Genomic DNA, 25,311 nt, shown 5'->3' with positions numbered 1-25,311 from the left:
TAATATATATAATATATTGTATATATAACATTTATATATTTCAGTTGGTTCATGGGTTGGTTTGGTCTTCTACTTTTCTGGCACATTGCACTGCATGCAGCTCTCCATCTGGGCCGTATAATCCTCAATTTGTATGGTCGTCTCAAAGAAATTGTAGCGCAAGTGTACCGCCGAAGTGGCTGCATCCAGTATCTGCTTTGGATTGGCATTGTTAGCTGTGTGCGAGGGGGGGGGTGGTAAAAAAAAGGAAACGATTAAGCGGTATCAGCGGGAATGATAACATTAATGGTGGGAGCAGGAGGAGTACAGCGCACTCCCGCCGCCCTCTGCTTCAGTCGCGCTTTCAAAATTGTCCACGCTTAAAAAGCCATTTCAAAAATAATTAAGCTAATTGCGCACTGACTGCCCATGGATATGGGCAAGTAGCAGTAGAAGGCAGCAGGCAGCAGGAAGGACTGCCAGCAGCATTCGTGGTATGGAGGAAAGGCAGCTTAAAACAACAACAAATCCATTCGGATAATTACCATACCCCCAAAGCGCGCTTGCACGTGGGTCGGTTGGGGTGGGGTCGGGTTGGGTCGACGGGTGCCATGGACAAACACATGTATCAGCAACCTTTTTGGCCTGTTTCGAGGCATGGCACACACCACACACATGGACGGACGGACCGTCGGACGGACCACACCGGAGGGGTTGTGGAGGCTGCTACTACTCACCAATGGCCAAATGCGCAGATAGCGCCACTTTATTAATGCTCAGCGCCCAGATGCGCAAATTGTGGACCCGCTCAACGCCCTCAATGGCTTGGAATATCTGCAGCACTTCGGCATAATGCATATAGTTGGGTGTACCCTCCATCAGTACCTGCAAGCAACAACAAATAATCTCTGATTACTTCACAGACATTGAACGCTACGCGTAGTTTACTTTTTTTTAATTGTTAAATGAACTCAATGCCTTGATAATTGTTGCCTATTCAGAGCGGGTTCAACAATATCTATCAAATTATTGGATTCAATTATGGATAGTCAGTTCATTCATTGAATGGTTGAAATTTTAAATTAATATTATTATTCAATTTCATGCTGAATGTGTTCAGCATGTTTCTTGTGTTGTTTTTTGATGGATGATTCAAGTCACGAAAATGCTTTTCGCCATTTCCAATTGTGTGTGAAAATTACATTTAAAATGGATTGGAAATTTAAAACTGTTTAAATGACTTTAAATTACATTTTAAATATTTTAAGCGAGAGGTTAAAATTTTACGAACAAATACGTTATCCCTTTTTTTTTCTACTTTCATACCACTTACCAGCAGGGCATCCTTCATGATCGTGAAGGTGGTGAAGAGCACAATGATGGAGAACACAAATGTGCAAATGGGATCAACGATGGAGTACTCTGGCCAAAAGTAGATCACAAGAGCAGCGAGAAACACACCAACACTCTGGATGACATCGCCAATCACATGGATCAGCGCGGCACGGACATTCATGTTGACGGCCTCACGACCCGTCGACCCGCCATGATGATGGGCACCCGGCGCCGTTTCGGCCAGCACGGCCGCAATTTCCAAATCCAGAGTCGGATCCACCAACTTGGCATTCTGATAGGAGTAGGTCGGCAATCCGCTGGCCGGCAATTCAGCATCCTCGGGTGCAAAGGCCACACCGCCCTCAATTCGCTCTGTGGGCGAGGCAGCGCATGGCGTGGATGTGGCATGGGCATGAGACGGCAGCCGACCCGTTTTGTTTGACTTCTTTGGCTTCTTGGATTTCTTGTTGGAGCTGCCGCCGCCGCCGCCATGGCTATGGCCATGACCGCCGCCCAAAGCATGCGAGTGCCCATGCTGCAGTTGGACGCCCATTCTGAACGGCAGAGAGAGAGAAAGAGGGAAAGAAATTGAAAACGTTATCACAAATATTTAATATACTTGAAAATGTTGCAAGAGCTATGTGGTGTGGCCCCTCACCGCCTGTCTGTGCCACGTTATAGCCAGGCCACAGTACGAAAACAAAAACGCATCCCAAAAAGTTGGATTCTTCTCCTTCCCAATTTTTTTTTTTTTGTTTTTTTGCTTTTTGTGTGTTGTGTTTGTTGGCAGAGAGTGGTGTGGCGGATGCGGACGGTATGCGGGCAACGCTTTTGCATTGTTTCGTATTTTATTTCAGAATTTTAATGCACCAACAACACTACCCACAAACGGGCAAACACACAGGTCACGCACAGTGCGGTCAAAGTGCAGCAAAAAGTATCAAAAATATTTAATGAAAATGTACACAAAAAAACTAAATTTAAAGTAGAAACTTTAACAGAAATAAGTATAAATTCTGTAGCGTAAATAAAAGTTAAAACTGAAAAATTCCCACTAGCCGGCAGTGTTTTTGCTCAGTTATTGCATTGGAATTATTTTTTTTTCGTATAGAAAAATGCATGCTAAATATTGTTTAATTGTAGAAATTGGTCCAGCAATTGCTGTTATTCGGATAGGGGAATTTTCCGTAAGGTAAAATATAAATATAAGATTCCCATTAAGGTAATATACATTCTATTGCGAAAATTAATGTAAATATTTAAAAAGGAAAAAAATCCCATACTGAATTTTTAAAGCAAAAAAACTTTTAAATGTGCTTACAATAAATTTCCAGTACCAAAACAGACAATAGAAATAAACCCCATAATAGCTGATATACACAATATTTTCTCTTTCTCTCTCGGAAATATATTTGTGTACATTTAGCAACCCCTTTAAACTTTTACTAAATTTTCCAGTAATATCCATAAATCAATTACATTTTTCTTTTCAAAAATAAATGACTCCATCACACTGTAGTCTCTCTCTCACTCTCACCCTGAACCACCTCCTCTTAGTACTCCATGGAACCACCTCCCTGGCCCCATTATAGGTTCAGTTTTCAATGTTTTGCTGTTCTCTGTACCGGAAGGTGTGTGCGAATCGTCGTTCCCCGCCCCCCCCTCCTCCTCCAACGTCTGCCCGTGCCCAAAAATCCGAGGCCCATTTGGGTCTGTGACTGGGGCTGGTTCTGCTCCAGTTGCAGAGTACGTCCGGATGCATTGCCGCATGCAAATACAAATGTATTGTCGAAAATGGCAACCGGTTGACTAGTCTCCACTGTATCCCCATCAACTCCTCCTCCTACCAGTACTTGCCACCACCGCCCGTAATCCCCCTTTGTGCGTCCGTCCCCCCTCACACGGCATGCATCAGGCAGTTAATAGCTCGGCACATTGACTTTTTATTCATTTTAAATGCTCCGACATTGCAGATTTATGGGTTTTCTATTTGGGAGGAAAAAGGCCATGGTCGGGCCAACCGACATACCCAAATACGGACAACACGGACAACGGACAGAGACGATTTCTGCTGCTGCTTTTGCTGCTGCTGCTGCTCCGTTTTGTATGGATTTTGAGCTATATATGGGGCTGTGGCTCCACTCTTGTCCGCCGGCTGCACTTAGCCGGCTTTTTCGGGGAAAACAATGCACTGTGTGCCGGGGCATCAATAAATAAACTCGCATAAATTACGCACAAACCATTGGCAGGTCCCAAACACAAAGCACAAAGTGAACAGTCACGGAGCAGCAGCAGCGGCAGCAGACGACTCTGTGGGAGTGTGGGATGGAAAGAGACAAGCCGGCAAACAATCCGTAGACCGAACAGCCCCCAAAAAAACCCATTCAAACCCTGCGACGGCAATGTCGATTTGCGGCTAATTGACGTAACGTCAATTGTTGACTCAAAGACAATTTGATGCTCTTAAAAAGATATCACGTCGCGCGGCAGGGCCCATACTCGTAAAAGTTCATTAGATTGGCTGCGACGGGTGGAGTCGGGGAGTGGTGGAGTTACTACGAAAAACTGGGTTGATGTACGACGACCCCAAATGAGAGCGAACTTGGCTCGGAGAAGTCAAATGAAAACATTTCCAGCTGGAAAATTAAATTTAACGGCGAATGGAAATGCCAAAAATCTTTACGGTAGAAAGAGGCGGGGCCAAAGGGTTGCAAGTCCATTTAAAGGATGAAAATTCCGTTGGAAAAATAAAATTGAAATGGATTCAAAGAAGAAGGAAATGAAAGAAGGATTAAGAAGCAAAGAAGATTAACCACATCAAAATGGAATAAAAATAAATAATAATAATAATAAAAATATGAACAAAAAAAATAAACTAATATTCGTATTTTTTCTATCAATAAAATTTTCAGCCACGTAAGATAATTCCTGCATACTTTACCCAAAAGACAAACCATTTTCCGTTCAAAGACAATCCATTTTAATAAATAAATAAAAATAAATTTCCCACTATTACTTTCTCTCATAAGCAATTTGTCTAAGGAGTCCTAAGGATTTCTGCCACTTGGACATCCTCTGGGATTTTTCTCTTCTTTCTTGCAGTTAATTTTTGGAAAAAAGTTTTTTTTAGGAAGTTTACAGCCCTTTACTCTACCGTATGCTTTGGGGGGAGGGCGGAGAGCGTGGGGCGGCGGCTGTCTAAGACAGACCACGAACAAAATAAATAACAACACCCGGTTGTAAAATGCGCGTTAAGATGAGCGCAATAAACGTGTCCCCTTGTCGTTATCCCTGTGTGTGTGTGTGTCTTTGGTCTTGGTGCTGTTGCTGGTCTTAGTCCTGGTTCTCCGGATTCTCCTGCTCGTCCTCCGACAGCTTAACGAGCTGCTCATCCGGATGACATCCAGGACTGTGGAGCCAGCCAGAACCGAACCCAGCAGAGCTCTGGTGCACATTCCCCAAGACATCCTGGAGCAGCCGGCAAATCCTGGCAACAGTCACATACGATACCCAACCGAGACCCGACCAGACCAGACCAGACCAGAGACCAACACACACACAAGGAAAGCCAAAGCCAAGGCGAGTTGAGTCAAGATATGCGCTAATATTTATGTTCCTGTCAATTAAATCAGGACATGGCGTATACGTTGCCACGTTGCCAGTGAGCCAGCAAGCCAGCAAGCCCGGCAGCCAGCTATGGAGCTCTCGTCCGTAGGTCGTAGGAACCAGAGTCATGGCTGGTGTTGTCATGGCTGCTGTCGTTTGTTGGCCACTAACGAGGCGAGTAAAGATGCCGCAAAATCAAGGGAAATGCTTCATTGCGCGCTACAAATTACAGCGACACAGTTGGAACAACAATGCCATGGGTTAGCACTGGTGGCAGTGGCAGTGGCTGTGGCAGGGGAGTACACCGCTGATGTTGGGGGAATGTCGCTCGCATTGGCATTTTTTGCGCTCCAGGACACACACACACACACGCTGGAGCAGGGGCAGCAGAATGATAGAGAGAGAGTGAGAGAGAGAGGTGGAGCCCGGTAATGCCTCGGCAATCGGATGTTCAAAGTCAAAAAGCGTATGTGCTTCGCATTGAATCCCTGGCATCACAGTAGGAGCAAGCAACACCACTGACCAGGCCGCAGCCAGGACGAATGAGTGGCCACCTCCTGCAACTGGAGATTCGAGGCGCCTCGTAGCTGAAGCTGGCTCTGGATCTCTGGGTTTCTGGCTCTCTGGAGCTCTGATGCTCTGCTGGTGCTCGGTACAATTTATTTAGTGGCCCATCAACGCGCTGCCTCGCATCTTTCCCATCTTCATCATCGTTTATATTTCTTCTTGGTTGTTTTTTCCACCATACGCTGTAGTTTTTTTTTTGTCAGCTTTTTTTCTTTTCTTTCTTTTTGTGGGTTTGACAAATTATGGCCACATTTGGCTTGGGTAGATGCTTTTCGAGAGAGAGCAGGCTACAGCCTGGGAGACCATCACAGCGTGGTCTTAAGAAATTGAAAATGAAATTGAGTTGTCAGGCTAACAAGCTTTTGGCCCCAGCCTTGCCATGCCAGTCTCAAGTGGCTGACTGGCTGGCTGACTGGATGGACAGCTGGACAGGAGAGTGGAGCGTGGAGTGTAGTAGAGGCTCAATATTCACATAGTAAATACACTAAGCATATACAATAAATGGCATACAATTTATGAGTAGTGCAGGCAGCCACATAATGGGGAATCTTTAAAGAGAGTATAGAAAAACCATTATTGATGTGCTTTGGGCATACATTAAGTTAGATAAAGTCTCTTGAAAGTGGGTGACTTTTGAAACTAAATTTAATTTGGTTTACCTTTTGAAATTGCTATTAATTATGTACACAATCATAATAATTGACTGACTGACTGACTGTTTAAGCAAAAAAAAACACACACAGATTTAAATTAAAAATTAATTTAATTTAATAAATTTATTAATAAATTTAACTTTTATTCATTAAATAAATTTAACTTTTAAATTCATTAAATAAATTTAACTTTTAATTTCATTAAATAAATTTTATTTTTAAATTAATAAAATAAATTTAAATTTTAAATTCCTTAGATAAATTTAATAAATTTAACTTTTCTTTGAGCATAATATATAAATAAATTTTAAATTTAATCTAAAACAATTTAAATTTTAAATTCAGATCACAGCTATGAGTTTAAATTTTTAAATTCAAGTTAATATAATTTCACTTTAACTTCATTGACAAATAAATTTATTATTTAAATTCATTAAATTAATTCAAACTCTAGATTAATAGGGTTATTGGTAGAGGTAGAATTCACTTTTCATTCCAACACTAAGAAGAACCTTTGACCAAACATTTGTACTAATTAAAAAATTCCGTAAAATCATCCGTCCAACAAGCAAACTGCCATTCTTCCATTCCCATTCTCATTCCCATTCCGGTTCTCAGTCCCATTGCCAGCAGCACCTTACTGCGGCACACTCTGGTTGTAATTGCTTTAGCACCTCTTTACCCTCAGTCTTTCCTTCACTAAGCATCGCCTGCCTGCCTGCCTGCCTTCTTCCCTGCCCCAAGCACCCCACCTGCCTCCACTTTCCCCTGCTCTAAGAATCACCAACACCCCGCTCCTTCCAGTGTTCACAAAAAAAAAACCTCTCATATTTCACTGACTTTTGCTCTCGCTAATGTCCCACTTGCCGCTTAAGGTCACGCTACATGAGAGTCGTACTGTGTGTGTGTGTGTGTGTAGGTTCTGGTACAGTGAAAACACTTTTTAAAAGGTTAACAGAGCATCCAAGCGACCGAGAAGCGCTGCTGCATGACGCACACAAGCAGAATTCAGAGAATAATTTTTTGCAACATTAGAAATATCCCAAAATATCTTTGATATCTCATACCATCCAACTAAGACAAATCTGCCATTTCCTCCAGTTCCCAAGTCCTCTATTCCCAACTTTAATTGATCTTTCAGTGAGAAGATCTCTCCGGTTAGAAGCGACTGTTCCCCTTGGCATAACTTTCACTGTATTTTCTCCGTTCATTTCTTCTCTCTCTCTCTCTACCCTCAGTCTATTCCTGTTTCACTCATCTCCTGCCTGCCTCCGCCTTCCTTTTTACCCGTACTCAAAAAGAGGGTACCTGCCTCGTGGTAAGTGATCCCTGCTACGAGAATCACCAAAACTTTCCGACCCTCCATAAAGTATATATATTCTTACAGCATCAATAGACCGTCTAGAGCCATGTCTGTCTGTCCGTCTGTCCGTCTGTCCGTCTGTCCCTCTGTCCGTCTTAAGGTTACGCCATCAGAGTCTATAGCTAGGGCCTTTGTTTGCCATGTGTATCTGCTACTAGTGTATCAAAATTTCGCCCACCCCCCTTCCCCTCCCACAAAGGTCGAAAATGTGGAGGCACATTTAAAGATACGATAAAACTAAAAACGCAGTATGTAGAAAATGGCCATATCTACCAGATTGCCGAATCTAATCAGATCGGATCATAATTATAGCCAAAATGAAGAAATTAATTTTCAGTTCCTTCCCTGCCCCCCCTCCATCAAACGACAACACAACTCATTTTCCTTCTCGCTCGCACACTCTGCCGTTCAGTGCCAAGCAACCCCTTACGGTATCTAAATTACTGTAATTGATCTTTCATGTAGAATAGATCTTGTAGATGAGAAGCGACTAACCCATCAATGTAAAATGTAAAATTTTTTTTTTTTCAATTCTTCTCTCTGTATATACTGACTGAGTACGTTTTTGTTCCTCCCCATTTGAAGCGACTCACACGTTCCTTCTCCTTTTTTGGTCCTGCTTTTGGCGGTCCTAATGGGCGTTTTAACGATGTGAAGTCGTCGGACGACGCGTCGTTGCCGCCACTCAAAAGTTAACCCAACAACAACACCAACAAAAGCACAAAGAAAACTCGTGGAATGGGAATGGGAGGGGGAAAATGTTTCTGGTGTGGTGCGTGTGTATGTGTGTGTGTGTGTGTTTTTTGGCATTGTGCTAATTGAACTAAAAACTCGTTGGAGAAAATGAAAACCAGACAGGAAGTAGCCTCTACTACAACTAAATGAAACTAAGTAAAAAGCCTTCAGTGGCAGCAAAATAGGTTGGCGAAAACTTTGCAAGCGACTACCAGCTACGGACATGATCGACACACCCTGCCACCCCGCCACCCAGCCACAAACGCACATAACGGTTAAAAGGTGGCCATTTAATACCGTTGTTCGAACACAGAGAATGAAAGCAAGATGGCATCCATTCGAGGAGCCCCCAGACTTGACTTTACTTCCAATTTTTATGGCAGAGCATCTTTTGGGATGGCCTCAGCTATGCCATGCCATGCCATGCCGCCAACTTCTTCTGGTCTTCTTGGCCAACAACATCTAAGCCAAGCAAGCAGGCAGCAGCAAAAGGAGAAAGGAGAACACGAGAGTTGCTTCTGCTGCACGTTTTTCACAATCAATTCACGTAATCAAACAATTCAAGTGGCAAACAGTGAAAATGCCAACGTCAACTGGAAAATTTTTGCGCTATCCCCGGAACACTACTACGACCAACAACAACAAGAGGGAGATATAGTGGGAGGGGGTGGGAGAGAGCGCGAGAGAGAGGTAAAGTGAGGTGAGAGAGCGTGGGGGGGAGGGCATGTTGCATGTGTGTGTGCGCAGCTCTCAGGCATTGAACGTTGCGATTTATGCGCCAAAAACTATGCTTCGACAGCCACATGAATGAGCATGAATGAGGCAGGAGAGCAGGGGGGGAGGTGGGGGCCATGCTGGTTGAAGAGGCGCTGATAATGGGAAAGAGGTTGGTGGCGTGGAGTTGGGCAGTGTATGGGTATGCTTGCCTGGCAGGTGCTGCACTCGACGGAATCAAAACAAGCAGAAAGCGGAAATGTTTAGGAAATTGGAAAACGAAGAGAAATATGCCTCTAATATGCACATGAAATATATTTTTTAATTCAGGATCTATACTATTTATCGATAAACAAATCGATATAAATCGATAGAAAAAATTGATATGCTATAGATAAAAATCGATGGCGATATTCGTTAAATTATTCGTTAAAATTAAATTAAATTAAATTATGCATAAAAAGATATGCTATCGATAAATAATATGTTTCATTTGGGGGGTAATGATTTTAAAGAAAAATCCTTTAATTTATTAGGAGAAGGGAAAAATTTGAAAAAACTTTGTATGTATTTTAAAGAAATACTTTAAGACATTTTCTCAGTATTAGGGAACCATCTGGCTTATAGAAAATCGTGTAAATGATAGAAATATAAATATATGAAATTCCAAATGAAATTTTTCTGAAAGGGACCTGCCCCATCAAAAGATCATTCAATAGTAGTCCCATCAAAATATCATAAAAACACTCGTTGGTGCCCACCATCTAAAGATCATAAAAGCGTACACCCTGGCGCAATGGCAGTTGAAAAGCGTTTTGAAAACTTTGTCAACTCTCGATTAAATTTTTAAGCTTTCCAAATTGAAATAAAATCCAATCGCATCCACAGCGACAGAGTCTTCAGCAGGCATTATACGAAGGGTACTCTGGCATTGGGGGGTGAGAGTACCCTCCAGTCCCCAGTCTGGCGAATACACCACCTTTGGGGCTAGCCAAGGCAAACACCAAGCAAACTCCTCTTCGTCGTCATCGTCGTCGTAGTCGTTGCTCGTCGCTTTGGCCTTTTGTTGACGCAGAAGAAAAAAAATCGCACAAAAAGAAAGAGCAGAGCAATAGGAGGTGGAAAAATTCTAAACTTGTGGAAAAAGTTGTCGCTAAAATGTGGAGAAAGTTGCCGCAACAACTGGCGTAGGGTATACGTGGGGGAATGCCACAAAGGGAATGAGCATTGGCAATGCTTGGGCTTGAGGATCGACGGGCACCACCTCGCAGAGACATTTTGCAGCACTATGTTGACCCATTTGCTGGCCCTGCCATGACCCCTGGGCCTCCTCCTTCTATTCCTCGCTCCCTATCCGGGACAAGTTGATTGCGGCAATTGCAATTGGAAAACTGCCCGTGGGAAAACAGCGGGAAAACTTTACAGTCGCACAAACAGATAGACAGATAGACAGAAGGAGTGACAGCCCCAGACAGCAGCAAGCAAACAGCAGCGCTCTGCCATCAAAGATCTACATATAGTAACGGATAGGTAGCAGCAGCGTACTTACATGACATTAACCAATATGGCCAGTCCCGATGTGATCAGCATGATCCTGGCATCCACCTCAAAGTCGCCCGTAATGAGGCGTCCGATGGCCAGCCAGACGAGTATGCCAGTGATGACCCAAATCAGGAATACAGAGGCCATGGCGCCAATGACCTCGGCGCGATACCAGCCAAAGGACATCCTGTCAAAAGATAAGAAACAATAAGAAAAAAGCATCAGAAATTATGTGTAAGGTGTGCCGGTAACAGGAAAAATAACTACGAGTATTTCCTGTGCAATTGCACACGAAAAACTTTGCTTCTTAAAGTTGCCAAAGGAATTTTTAAGAATTCTTCTAACAAAAGAACTTAAATATTAAACTTTTCTATTTTTTCCCTGTACATTTTATCGTTTAGATTCCACTTGTAACTCTTTTTTAACTATCAATAGATGTCTGTAATTATTTTGATAGGCATTCTTGCTCTAAAATAAGTTTTACATTTAAAATTTCAATTGAAAATTAAATTATATTGCATTCAAATTAAATTTATTTTCATCTATCATCGTTAACTGTATACCAAAAGTGTGTAACAACATTTAATTGAATTACTTACGACCAATCAAAGGAAGCTTCACTCACAGTAAATTTCCAAACAAACCTCAAAGAAAGGCCATGTCAAAAACAAAACACTTGCAAAACAAAATACACACACACACTCACATAAATTTCTGTGGAATATGTGTGTGGGGCATGATGCCCAATTTCTATAGAGTATGTGGGGGATGGGAGAGATCAGATGTGGGGGGGGATGATTTTCCATAGCATAGAGAAGTCAAGTCAGGCATTAGCAGGGACTTGATAAATGTGACCAAAAATTTGTTAAATGCCATTTTAATTTGAGTTTCCACACACACACAAAGGTTTTAATTCTCGTTTCCATTTTCATTTTCTGGGGTGTGGTTCTACCTACCTAGATGATAATTTTTCGGTGTTGTTGCCGTAGGAATAGTAGGAGTAGCGGCAGTTCGCTTTCTCCCCTCCTTTTTCCCTAATGTAATGAGCGTTTTGCATGTGCGTTCACCTACACGTACATACTCGCATATATTTTTGGTATATATTTTTGTTTGTTTCGGTTGGTTCAAAGTCAACACCTCAACGACGTGGACGAGGACGGCGACGGCAACGGCGACCAAGTCGAGGGTCGTTCAATTAAAGCCCTACCCAAGTGAAAGAGCAGACCGTAACCGGTAACCGACAGCAGGAGAGGAGAGGCGAATGCCGCCACTCTCGTTATAAAATTGAAATAATGGCAAAAGGCAACAATTTTGCCAGCCTGCTAACTAATGCGATGCCAGGCAGCCGCCTAGCAGCCCCTAGGAGCAGAAGCTAAAGCAACGAATGTCTCGCCATAATAATACAATTTAATTTCCAGCAAACATCCGTCGTGTCCTCCAACTCCTGCCCATTCTGCCCACTCCCTGCTGCTGCTGCTGCTGCATTCCCCAGATTCTGTCCAATATATGTATGAATATATATAGTAGTGGGTATGTCGGTACGGGAGGGGAGGTAGGGGAGCGGGGCCCCCGTTGCTGTTGCAAGTGCAGCCATTTGCTTAATGACCGCCTGCTGCTGTCGGTGCTAGCTGGCTGGAGGAGCAGCAGCAGCAGCAGCAGCAGCCTCAATGGTTGCAGCGCCCTCACACAGTGGGTCCTGGCACCATGATAATTAAAAGTAAGTAGCCGAAACACTTAATTGGGATTAGCGAAAATGAAATATGGCCTTGTACTCGTATGTAAGACAAGCCCGGAAAAAACATTCCACTTAAAATGCAAATCAATGCACGGAAATAAAATAAAATAAAACATAAATAAAAGTGATTGAAGTTTTATGGCCAAGAAACAAAGTTAAATGGCAGCGGAAATAGGAGCCTGCTGATTTTGGGTAAATTATTTAGTTGGAATATGTACTTTAGAGTTTAATGTTTGAATATTATTGAGTTAAACCATGCATTTAATTTCGATAGCAATGTATACTTTTCCTCTCCGATTCATGCCTAAATTAAAGGATTATTTGGCTAGTAATTGTAAGGCACTTTGTGTGATCTTTCATGGAAATTTCATATGTATAAGTTATCATATCTAAGTCTTAATCATTTACAAGAATTGTTAAATTTTCGATATGCTATTAAGATCTCGAAAAGAATTCCCTCGATGGAACGCGATTTATTAAGAATTTTCGTGCAGAAAATATATATAGTTATTTTTTAAAGTAAGTTAAAAGTTTTATTTTTGCTCATACAAAAATGTAAGCATGAAGTCTCGCCCGAAAGATGTATATTGTGTATTTATGGGAAGTTGCATGGGTCTGTTTTGCGGTTTTTATCGCCATTTCTTTACGTTTCTTTACGAAAATTCGTAATAAATCGCGGTCCATCATCATCATTAATTTTTTATTTAAGTTTTTTTGAGCATAGTGCCGAGTATTGAACCTAAGAATGTTCCTCCCATTACTCTCTAAAAAATTGTATTCAAAATAAATAGTTTTTAGCTCACTGTGCTGTACCGTGTTTTAGTTTTAGGTTCGTTTTGAGTTTCGTTTTCTGCGTTTGCCGCTGCAATTGTGCAAATGTGTTTTGTTTTGATAAATTAGGCTTGTCAACTCGGCAACGGGGGCGCCACAATGGTTGGGTGGGTGGTTGTTTGGCATCAAGCAGAGAATTCCAAGGAGTGGTGGGGTAGAAATTCTGCGAACCGCACACAGAGACCATTCCTTCCAGACCAGACTGAAGCTAAGGCTGAACACTAAGGCCTCCTCATTGCCACCACCAATCCCAACAAACATGCAGCAGCAGCAGCAGCAGCAGCAGCCATGCAGCCATGCAGCACCCATGCAATGGCAATGGCAACCAGAAAGAACACAAGACAGAGACAGAGACTGAGAGAGTGAAACAACATCAACGAGGGGCATAGTCGGAGGCTGATTCACAGAGTCTGAGGCACCAGCAGCAGCACCAGCAGCAGCAGCAAAATTTACAAAATTACCATGCAACACGCTTGAAATTGCAAAAGTTTTTCATTATTCACTTTGTGGCTGCAGTCGAGTCGTCGAGTGAGTGAGATTTTTGCATGAATGAGCAGAACGTGCCGCTTGCCACCCCCCAGATCCTCCCCCTTTGGCCTTCTGCCTTCTAGTTTGAGCACAAGATGGATGCAGAGGAGCAGCAGCAGCAGCAACAGCAGCAGCATCAGTAGAGCAGGGAGTGCTCTTGCTTTTGGTCCCAAAGACCAATTGAAAAATGTGCAACGGCCGAACTGTACGCAGAAGCAGCAGCCACAGCAGCAGCAGCAACAGCAACAGAGGCAGCAGCAACAACAGCAGCAGGCAACTGCAACAAAAGCAGCAACAGAGGCAGAGGCAACTGCAACAGCAACAACAGAGCTACAACTGCAACAAAAGCAACCACAGGACGCAAAAAGAGGAAGGCACTGAAAATTTGGAAACAGGCTTTTCGCCTAATTAGACGATGGCGAATGGGGAAATGGAGGCCCAACCGGAGACACGGCTGCTTGAAACTACACAGAGCGTGAGTGAGAGAGATGGAGAAAAGGATGGGGAAGATGGGCAGGGCACAGGGCACGCCCATGTGCCATGGGCCCAGTCGAGCGACAGAAATTATAGTGGGGCGCCACTAAAGAAAAATGGAATATAAATTGTAATGCAAGACCCATTCAAATACACTACGATTCGAATAAATAAATTATATAAAGAAATAAGAGAAAGATATTCGAAATTTAAAGAGCATTATAAAGATCAAGACTGATGCATAGAGAGATAATGGAAAATAAGTAACAGAACAGCAGAGCAGCAGAATATTAAGCTATATTAGAGTGTAGCTCTGTAGCATAAAGTTTAGCAGAGTTTTAATAGAATATAAAATAATAATAAATTAATATATAATAATATTAATAATAATAAATTAATATATAATTCAATAATAAAGTAATATATAATAATATTACACCAATATAAATCCCTAGAATAATGAACTTTATCACTTTAATGGCTCTATTTTAATTTCTCTTAAATTTCCAAATAAATTTGAGTATCCGAATGAGACTTCTGCCTCAATTAATATCTCAAAAGTTTCTTCTGTTTTTTTTAGTGTCGACATTCAAATGCTTTAATGGTTTATTTTAATTTCTACGTAGGTTTGCTTGTATCCCATTATCAAAACTATTTTGTATATCACTGCAAGAACTACCTAAGGACTACTTGAAGGAGAATATTTTTCACAGATTTCTCGCAAATGATTTAAATTAATAAATCTTTTTTTTGCAAAGAATAATTTCTTAAAAATACTAAGTTAAAAGTTTCTTTTTGGGTGAATACCTACAGCTAAATCTCTTCTATCTTTAAACATTGGCGCCACTTAAATTCTAGAAATAAATGCCCCAAATAGTTGGCATACCCAAAGTTGGGCCAAAAGAAAGGATATTTTCCAAAAAATTGTTTTACATTACTTGCGCAAAAAGGGTCTTTTGGTCTCCATCGTGATGGAGGGGAAGCGTACTCCCAAAATGTCACAGAACTTGGCAACACCAAAAAAAAAAAGACGAATGGAAATAAGATTGAAAAAAAGAGAAAAACTTTACGTTTTATTGATTTCCCCCTCTCCGTCGTGCCCCAATCGTCCCCCCACTCGTTCTCAAATGCCTTTTGGCAGTGTCTCCATTTTTTGTTTGGGGGAGAGAATGGAAATTCGTGGCTGGGTGGGGGCCGGTACTTACCTTTGCGTAGATGGACGTCCGGCAATCCAGATGGCAAACAATGAGATCATAAAACTGGCAAAATCTGTGAGCAAATGGGCGGCGTCTGTGGCAATGGCGAGACTGTTCGATAGGTAGCCACCTGTGGAGAAGAAGAGCAGATTGGTGCGAATGGCGGGGAAAGTGAGTAAATAAATGCGCAAAAAATTAACTCGACAATCTGTGGGAATTGCGGGAGATGATTGGAAGGGAGAGAGGTACAAAGAGATAAGGGTACGGGTGCGGGTACGGGTACGGTTAAGGGTATACAAGGACTCGACAATCCCCTCGGCTTTGGTTGTGTGTACGAAAAAAAAGAAAAACAGCAAAAAGGAGGAGCTCTCTTGGACAACAGTTTCGATTTGAAAGCGAACAGAGAAGGCCACAGCAAAAGGTACTGGGCAAAAAAAAAATCCCTTTTTACTCTGCCAGATCGCCAATGGGTTGGAGATGGGGTAGAAGGGTAGGAAGGGTAGGAAGGGAAATGGGCACATTGTAGGTAATTGCAAAGCGATTAACGGCAACAGCCGTCCGTCCAAGGAGCCCGAGACATCGTCGCCACTCGAAAATTAAATGTTTATTGTATAACCAACAGAACCCCCAGCCAGCACCCCTGACTCCACCGATTACCCTCTGCTCCTGCTGCTGTTAAGGGCCTGCCCATCCCCTTGTCATAAATGAAGCGAGAAGTGAGACGGGGTTGACAGCAGACAGTAAGCCCTTCCGGTCGCCATATTGTTGCACTTCCGGTGCTCAGTTTTTAATCGTCTCGTCGTCGTCGTCGTCCTCATCGTCATCGTCGTCTCCTGCTTGTATTGCTTGTCCCGTGTCCGCTGTCCGCTGTCCTTTGTCCCGTATCCCTTTTCCGTTTTCCCTTTTTGCTGCCCGAATTGTTTGACTTTCACATTTTCTTCCTTTTTCTCTGCTTTCTCTGTTCTTCTTTATACTTGCTTGTTTATTTGTGGGCTCAGTTTCTCAGAGGTGAGCGAAATTAGTTTGGGAATTGAGACAGAAAGAGCAAAAAAAAGGAAGTGAAAAAAAAGGTGGGGAATTTCTGGAATTGAAAGACCAGTCCGCCGAACACTCAAAGGCGGGGTGTGGGGGGGGGTGGGTTCTCGCGTAATGAATGGGCAACTTCCCCGTGGCATTAAAAATGAACTCGAGTCTGCTGCTACACTACTCACCCACAATTTCGGCAATCATGAAAACCAGACACAAAATACTGGCAATAATCAGCTTGCGACGGGCCTTTACATCCACACCCTCGCTGCGGGCACGATGGCAATGATCTCGAACTGAAACAAAAAAAAATAGAAGAAATATTAAATATATTTCAAAAAAAATATAAGAGCTAATAAAACTAATAAAAAAATCTGGGAAAGGTAAAAAAAATAACTGATATTTAGTGTATATTTCGATGAATTTTACAGTGAAAAAATATACAGGCAAAAAGGGTTTCAAACTTTGATTAAAAAAATAATAAATAAATGCACAGCTCAAGCCATGGAATAACACTAAGCAAGGACTTTGGAAAAGGATTTGGAAGAGTGTAAAATAAAGGTTTAATCTCCAAATTTTGGAAAAGATTTGATTTTGGGCAAGGTTTTTGAAAAGTGTAAAATAAAGGCTTAATCTCCAAATTGTCTTTTTAACCAAGAAATAAAATATAATATAATATAATATAATATAAATATAAAATGTTCTATTCTCTTTAATAAAATATAAAATATTTCTATATAATAAAATAAAAAATAATTCTATATATTTGTTTATAATAACTGAAATGAACTGAAAATGTTATAAAATATAACATTTGAATACTCAAACAATAAAAGCAAAAATTATTAACATTCATTTGAAATGAATCCACATTTACTTTTATTCAGTATGTCATTTTTTGTCACCCACTTTAATTGGTACCCAAAAGCCATTGTGTTATTATTTTATATGCAGAATTTACAATGATGATTGTTCTTATTCTGCCCAAAAATAAAGCCTCTTCTTCGCTTTTGTTTGCATTCATTCGCCACATATTTACTTTTGCTCTACCCATTTCTTTTGGCATTGAATAAATTGCATGATTGTTTCCTTTAGGTCCTTGCTGAAGAATATAAACTACGTGGGATATTCCTGTGCTGCGAATGTGTTAAATTAACAATGTGGCAGGGTGTGTGTTTGTTTGTGGATCCTGTCGCCCTTTTGGGGGATCGCTTTCTTTACGCTGAAAAAGCAGTTTTAAGCTGCTGCATCTCCTGTACTCCTCCTGCTGCTCCGCCTGCTGCCCTTTGGGGCCATCTGTTATGCCGTTGAGCATGAGCAATACATATTTACAAAACAGGCATTTAAATTTATTTAACATGGTACGTGAATAATGACCACCAATGCTGCTGCCGCCTGCTCCCTCGGTGCTGCTGCTGCTGCTGCCACGCCTCTCCCATATGGTTTCGTTACGGGTTATATGACCCATTTCCGGAAGTTTTCCCGCTTCGTTTTCTTTTTTTTTGCTGTATTTCTGTACTTTGGATTTTGTTCCTTGTTTTTTTTTTCTCTCCTTTTTTTTTTTTGGGTGTCAGTGGCAGCGAAAGTTGGGTAGTGGCTGCTCGGCTGCTCGGTTGCTGCTGCTGCCCCTGCTCCTGCTGCTGTTGGTGGCCGCTTCAGAGCATTGGCTAGGAGCAGTCTATTAAATACTTTATTGCATTTGTCGCAGCCGTATTTCATGCTTTGTCATTTCCGCATGCATTTTCTTTGCACTTGCAACTCGCTTCAGCTTCTGCTCCTTTTGCTCCTCTGCCCCTGCCCATGCCCCTGCCCCTACTGCTGCTGCTTCCAGCTCCTGCCCCAGACCTCCTTACAGCTCCTGCTCCCAGACCTCCTACCTACAGCTCCTGCTTTCCCGACCTCCTACCCTACAGCTCCTGCTTTCTCCGCCTTCTACCCTACAGCTCCTGCTTTCTCCTTTCAGCTCCATCTCCATCTCCTTCTGCTGCTTCAGTGCCTTCTTCTGGTCCCCCTTTGTTTGCTGGTCCACCAGGAGAAAGGTGGCTTCACACATGTGCATATGCTTCGCTAGCCTGGTCGGTCTGCCGTTCATTTTGTCAGAGATGTGTGCGTTAGGAATTCTTGAGGCGTACTCAGTCTAGAAATGTTTATTTGGGTATTTTTTATACGTTCCTCAAGTGCAGGATTAGGAGATTTTCTGTTGTTTGAGCAAGGAAAATATGGAATCTATTTAACAATTAAAGCTTTATAGTTTTATGCCTCGATCGCTTCATTTTCTGGCCATTTCTTATCAAATATTATCTTTCAAAATTATTTTACTCTAATTAAAAGTTAGACAAAGTTCCCTGCAAGTCTATCGAATCGTCTCACGCTCCACTCCGACTGTCTCCCATCTCTAATGTTTACATAGTTCCGTTACTCTTTCACCGTTTCGTGTCACGTGTCTCCCAGCTCTAATATTCACGTAGTTCCTGTAGTTCCGAGCGCGGTTTCTTCATTTGAATTCAGAGCAAGGACACCACACCCGACGCCTGCTGGCCGCCCGCCACCCGTCTGCTGCTGGCGACCTCTTCTCTGCACTGCCACCTCCTCGTTCGCATATCCTCTTCGTGTCCCCATATGACATCTCTTTCTTTCTTTCTCCCTCTCTCTGTCTCTCTCTCACTCACTCGCTCTTTCTTTCTGTGGCAGTAACAATGCCGGCAGCGAAATTAAATTCCAGTGCATAACCAAGGCCCGGTACTGGTACCTTGCCCGGCTCTGAAAACACACACGACGACGATGATGATGATGATGATGACGACTGCAATTGTGGCACGTGAAAATTTCACCTATTAGACCCGCATCCGAGGCTGCAGCTGCAGCAGAGGCAACCATCTGATGCATAAGAATCATCATACTTGCAATTTAAACAACTCCGATCCATCTGCATCTTTAATTGGTCACCTTGGACCGTCGTCGTCGTCCTCGTCGTCGTCGTCCATGGCTGTGCATCCGCGTCCTCCTTTTTGCGTTCCCTGTTTGTTTGCGCAATGCGGAAAGTATGTGGAGAGGTTGCAGGTGGCATGCACCTTGCTGCCTTCCATCCAGCCATAACAACAATTGTGTGCTTTATGTACTTATAAATAATTAATGGCAGAAGTGGGAATGCAATGCAAGTGGGAACCCAAAACTCGATCCCAAGTGCACACAAAACGGGTCCGTAATTGAATAGAAATAAATCTGCAACAAAGGCTAGCGAGTACGAGTGTACGACTACTACTCCATGCGAGTGTATTCCATTATGTGCAAATATGAATGCCGCCAATCCATCGCTTTGTGTGTTTTGTCAACAATGTGACGAAAGGTGTTCCATCATCCCACAAAAAGGAAAATCATCAAATATTCATCAATAACTATATTTGCATTATTCAAAGGGCAGAGCGCAGGTGTTTTTAGAAAGATTATTGCATGGTTAAATGGTTAATCTGATGATTCAATTAATGGTTTAAATAATTATTTCAATAGGATCATAAATCAATATTAAATCTCTGAAATTTTTTAGACTTTTAGGTACCAAAAATGGTTAAAAACCTTCCAAGAACTTAGTCAGAAATAATATTATGAATGGTAATGGTATTTTATTAATTAATATCTTAAGATTTTAGAATTGGTAAACCTATTATAAAATATTATTTTACTTGAACTATTCCCTCAAATTTGTAATAAAATGCAATTTTATCAATTATAAATATTATGAATATTCAATCTGTAAGCTTGCACTACAATCTAAAGTTCCATGATCTACTTTCTCAAGTTCTCAAAGCCTTGCATGTTTTATTATCTACTAGATATAAAAACATGAATGAGTTCCACAGAGATAGTCACTCAATTTCGAATCTTTCAAGACTTTAGTACTTTCTTAAAATCAGCAAAGAGATTACAAAGAATTGCCCTATAAACAAATATTATTATAAAAGGGAATATTATTTCCTAATGTATTCAAATTAATTTAAATAGATAAATGGAGGGAATATGTAACTTTTTACTTGTAGTTTGGAAGTCATTTTAAAGAACAAAATCTTCACCTTCTTCTCTAGTACTCTCCCATTTCTTATCAGCCCCTTTCCTAGCTTATCTTTCAGACAAATTCCTTAGAAATTCCATCTCCAATTGCATCCAAAAGTCTAGCCCCTTGCGACACATCTATCTACCCACCTACCTACCCATATATATCTGTGGCCTGTTCCTCATTAGCCACACTATTCCATACATAGTTACCTTCGCTACTGTTCTGCTCTTTCCGATTGAACAAATCCATGTTATCCAAAGTCCAAAACACGCATCGATAACAATAACGATGAGATGGGTGGAATCACTATGCATGGAAACGATGGAACCAACTACTGCGTATGCTATGCCAACTGATTAGTATTCCAGAATATCGGCATATGGGTTTGTGTACCAAGGTGCCAAGGGGAGCGCAGTACCAGGTCCCATCTGGGCCGCGTTTAACGAACGACTAACTAGGGACTGGGCCCACACACAATTGGAAGCAGCTGCTGCAACTGCTTTTGACTTGGTCTTGAGTCTTGAATTGGGGCTGGGGTTGGGGTAGGGGTAGGGGTGTGCTCTCGGGTCATTTAATGGGTGAGCTTGTTACCTGAACTATGATTGAATGCACTGAAAGCGTTCTGATGATTGCATATTATATTTAAACATAACGCTAATACATACACAAATATGTGTGTGTTTGTGTGGGTGGTCCTTAGACACTGAAGGGTCTTTTTGGTATACCCACACATTTAGGGGGATTTCTTTTCTTACGCCCAAGAAGCATATCTGTCGCATAAGTTGTGTGTAGGCCTAAATCTTTCATACAAATATCTTTATATAGACATTTAAGCTGTAAAAACAAAGTATTTACGCCTACAGTCATGCAAAGAGCTTGACTTTTGCTTCATTTAGTCACTAATTCGTTTATAATGGAAAGAACTCGGAGAAACAGAGGCTAGTCGTATATTTTGTATGTTGGTGCCGCCTATATTGCCATAAAATAAATCTAAGTCCTAAAACTCTTTTACCAATTATATTTTTTGTTGGTTCAAAGGTTTCACGCGTCATGCGGCAGCACCCATCGGTCGCTTGCATTTCTTTTTGGAATCACGCGTCACCAGTTTCGATTTAGTGTCGCTTGGGGCGCAGTCTGCCTTGAAAGGCTTATCTCTTCGTGCCTCTTGGTTCATTCAGAAAGCTATTTCGGCTTAGATTGTCTTCCATCTTTCCCTATCAAACATTTTCCTTAAATAAATCCCTAAAAACTTTCTTGGGTTTTGCACAACTTTAAACATTTATGCCCTGCCATAAAGAACTCCCCTAGGCAGTCAATAAAAATGCATCCGCAAAAAGTAAAGCTGCACTGTTCATAAGACTAAACCTGCTAGACCTGCTGCACCATCTACCGTCTAGACACAAGCTAATGTCATTTAGGGGGGTCGTCGTTCCGTCGTTCATCGTCTGCCAATAAATCGAATCATCCACCGAAAAAAAGCGGAAAAAATTGAACATCTTGCAGACTCCGTTGAGAGGAAATTAAAATATAAACTTGCTGAACGATTCTTGGCGCTGGAGTCTCTGGCTCCTACGATATATAGTAGCTTGAGTGGCAGCAAAAATGACCCCAACATTTATTTGGGTAGGCGGGGGGGAGGAGCCCCATCGAACGTTGTCATAAGTAAATTACGAGGAGGAGCAGCAGAGATGTTTCTCTCTGGTGGTGGTGCTGCTGCTCCTCTTTGCGATTTATGGCATATGCCAATAGTCGGATGCGGTCTACTACTCTACGCTCTCTCTCTCTGGATGCTGCTCCCAGTGGCGTTGTGTCACCAAAGAGCATAAATTATGATTATGCTCCCAGATGATGGAGGCGTGGGCAGCACTTGCTCCAAAATCGGTAAGGGAGCAGCAGCAGCAGCAGCATCAGCTGATTGATGGGCTGCTGTGTGTGTGTGTGTGTAGGTGGTGGCAAGTTGGTTCTTTCGCTTACCGTAGTCATGCAACATTTCGATGCGAGTCTTATCCAGCGTCGTCTTGCCATAAACACTGCTGTTGGCAGCGGCATCGCCATTGCCATCGCCAGCACCAACACCACGGACATCATTCATTTCCTACCGATTTTCGTGCCGTCTGCCAATTAGCGAATCGTTTATCCCCGATACTGCTGGTATATGTAGTTTCTTCTCTCTCACAAATTGCACAAAATTTTTCGATTTTCTGAACGAAACGGAACGGAACACTTACGAACAATCAACAAATTCACGAAAATATTACAGAAAACGAACGAAACGAAACGAATAGAAACGTTAGGTGGAAAAACTAATTTTGTTTGCTTATTTTCGTGTTTGTTTTTTTTGTTGTTTTTTTTTTGTTTATTCGATTTATTTGCATTTGACTTTTGCTGGAAAAATGCCTGCCTGCTGCGTTTTCTTGATCATTTGTGAATGACTGCAAATTGTTCACCCCCTTCAACCACCCACACAACTGATTGAAAGCGACACGAAAGTGCCCAGCGCCACAGTTGTCACAGTGCCAGCCACAAGTTAGTGTGCAGGCTATGTACGTACCTTCCACGTTATTGGAGCGTCCGTGCAAACAAAAAATTTGTGAAGGTGTTGAGGGCGTTGCTGGGTTATTGTTGTTGCCATTGCCACCATGGGTCTGGGCCTGCAGCTGCCCCTGCTCCAGCAGGCGAAAGCTTGGAGCCGTTCCATAGTTATTTCGTCGGGTCTTTGCCGAACTGTGTGGAAAAGAAAATAAAATTAAAATAAATTAAATAAAGTAAAGAAACTATGTAAAAACAAATTAATTAATTAAACCAATGAAAGTAAAGCGAGAGATATATTTTAGTACCATTTAAATAGGCTTTTGTTTGATCCCGATATCTGTTAAATTTACTGCCCCAAAAACCGCCTTAAATGGAATTATTTTTATTTTTTTTGGATTTTCTATTAGAAGTTTCTATAGAAATGTACTGTTTTTGGCAATAAACAAGTAAAAGACGATGCAGCCAGCAGCAGCGACTGCAAGGAAAACTTTTTGCCTTTTTTTTTTTTTGTTAGTTTGGTGAAGGGAAAATGCTCGCAACTTCAACTGCCAGGAAAAACCCCAAAAGAGAATTAAAACGTACTGTTGGCTGCTCGCTGCTGCCTGGCAAGAAACTGCGGCATTTAAGCAGACACAATGTAAGCGTGCACATTCCACACATACCCTGTGCCAGCCCCCTGGCCCACCCACAACCACAGACCATCATCAGGCAGTTGCCACTGTAATGAGGCGCCGAGATGCTTCGGAAAAAGGGTTTTTCTTTATTTTGATAGGTGCTAAAATGAAAAGTGCAGCGAAAAATTCAATTTGAAGTTTTGTTACTTAACGAAAACTACGAGCAAGGACTACTTAAAGGCCACGCCCCTTTTGCCAATGCCAACTCCAGGAGGCAGCAAGTGCCACCTTCTTCATCAGCTCCCCCCCCATCTGTATGTGTGATAAGTTTTCATCGTCTGAGGGGTGGGGGTGGTACAAGTGTGCGTAATTTTTACTACGAAAAGTGCAAATGGCGCTAAACTACTTGCCTCTGCAACTTTCCTCAGCGCAATTGCAAGCGGTATGAGGGCGCCCAGAACAAAAAAGAAAAAATACATAAGATGAAAGTAAAGGCCAGCCAGCGGTAAGCGAAGCTTTAAATACCCTTAAACTACAATGCTATGGGAATGGGAGCTTCAGCTAGGAATTAGTAGGCATATTCCAAACAAAGTTCATTTTTTAATCTATGTCAGTCCAAACCCTTAACTTAACTTGATTCTACATAAACCTAAAATTTCCCCTTAACTTAATTGTTTGCTCTAAAATATTATGGATATTTTGGGTAGCGTACTCTTAATATTGAATTTCGGCACTGCGAGTGCGTTCTTTTACATCTGGATCGTCGATAAGTTACAAGAGCGTATGTTTCGTAAACTTGTTGCAATTGATAATGCATTGGAGATCGAGAAGGACACTCAGAAAAAAATTAACGAAAAATTGAATGGACGCTCGGCCAACACTTTGACAGGTGCAGAGAGGAAGAGCATTGAGGCAAGCATCAAATATCTCGAAAGAGTCAAGAAATATCGCCAGAATGTACTGAAGGACGTGGCACGACAATTGGCAATTGTTTCCAAGATTTGTTAATAAATTACGCATTACGGATACCCATGGCATTTATATTATCAATAAATCGTCATACCCTTTACAGAAAGGGCATGACAAAAAGGAAACTAAAAGAAGAATGGGCGAATAGCAAAATACGTAGAGTAGCGTAGCCACTTCAATTTTTTTTCTATCCAACTTTTCGAGGCCTTTCAGAAGCGCACCTACACACACACACCCCCACACAGACACAAACACAAAGAGTCAGTAAGAGAGAGAGAGAGGGAGAGAGAGCCGGCACAGTTGTGACCGCTCCCACGCTGTCCGCTTTTACGGTTATTTAACAAATCAGCAGCTCATTTGGGCTCTCCACTTTATGTTAATTTTACCCAAAAGAGATTTTATATATTTGCGAAACTTTTTATTCCTTCCACGTAAATTTATGCCAAAAGTCAGACGATAAGCCGTCCCCGTCCTTTTAACACTTACTTGGCAATGGGTGTATCCTCGTTTTTGGACATATTATTGCTTAACAATTAAGCACGCACCAACACAACACAAAACACAACGTGACAGCAGAAATTTTGACGGAGAAATGTTTCTTATATGGAAGGAATGCCAGAGATTTGATCCGATCGCCCCAGCGAAGCTGCGCGAGATAAGCGAAAGGAAAAAGAGCGGAGGATAGGCAGAGAATGATAAGATCAAAAGCAAACACTAGATAAATGACAGATAAAACTTACAACTTGTGGCTGACGCGACGCCAGCGAGAGAGCCGAGTGCAGTGTGTGGGTGCATGTGCGTGTGTGTGTGAATGGATTAAACTGGAAAAGAAAGACAAGACAAGAGCATTTGTGTATACTG

General features: G+C 41.9%; 1 protein-coding gene across 2 annotated transcripts; it reads right to left on the bottom strand.

Annotated features, from left to right (window-relative positions):
* Positions 1 to 54: 54 nt before the first annotated feature.
* LOC111081580 (zinc transporter 2) lies at positions 55 to 25,298 on the bottom strand. 2 transcript variants are annotated; one of them, XM_041592335.1, is made up of 9 exons: positions 25,191 to 25,298; positions 24,937 to 25,096; positions 22,887 to 23,059; positions 16,470 to 16,580; positions 15,268 to 15,388; positions 10,502 to 10,681; positions 1,313 to 1,868; positions 717 to 864; positions 55 to 215 (listed from the first exon to the last, which is right to left on the bottom strand). In XM_041592335.1, exons 2-9 carry the CDS (start codon positions 24,966 to 24,968, stop codon positions 70 to 72), a joined length of 1,467 nt encoding a protein of 488 aa, XP_041448269.1. In that variant the 5' UTR covers positions 24,969 to 25,096; positions 25,191 to 25,298; the 3' UTR covers positions 55 to 69. The 2 variants fall into 2 exon arrangements, with proteins under 2 accessions (XP_041448269.1, XP_041448270.1); XM_041592336.1 differs by lacking the exons at positions 22,887 to 23,059; positions 24,937 to 25,096; positions 25,191 to 25,298 and adding an exon at positions 22,310 to 22,622.
* Positions 25,299 to 25,311: the final 13 nt, after the last annotated feature.

The sequence above is a fragment of the Drosophila obscura genome, unplaced genomic scaffold, assembly GCF_018151105.1.
Source record: "Drosophila obscura isolate BZ-5 IFL unplaced genomic scaffold, ASM1815110v1 contig_179, whole genome shotgun sequence".
NCBI lineage: Eukaryota > Metazoa > Arthropoda > Insecta > Diptera > Drosophilidae > Drosophila > Drosophila obscura.
This window is presented reverse-complemented; position numbering and strand designations above follow the sequence as displayed.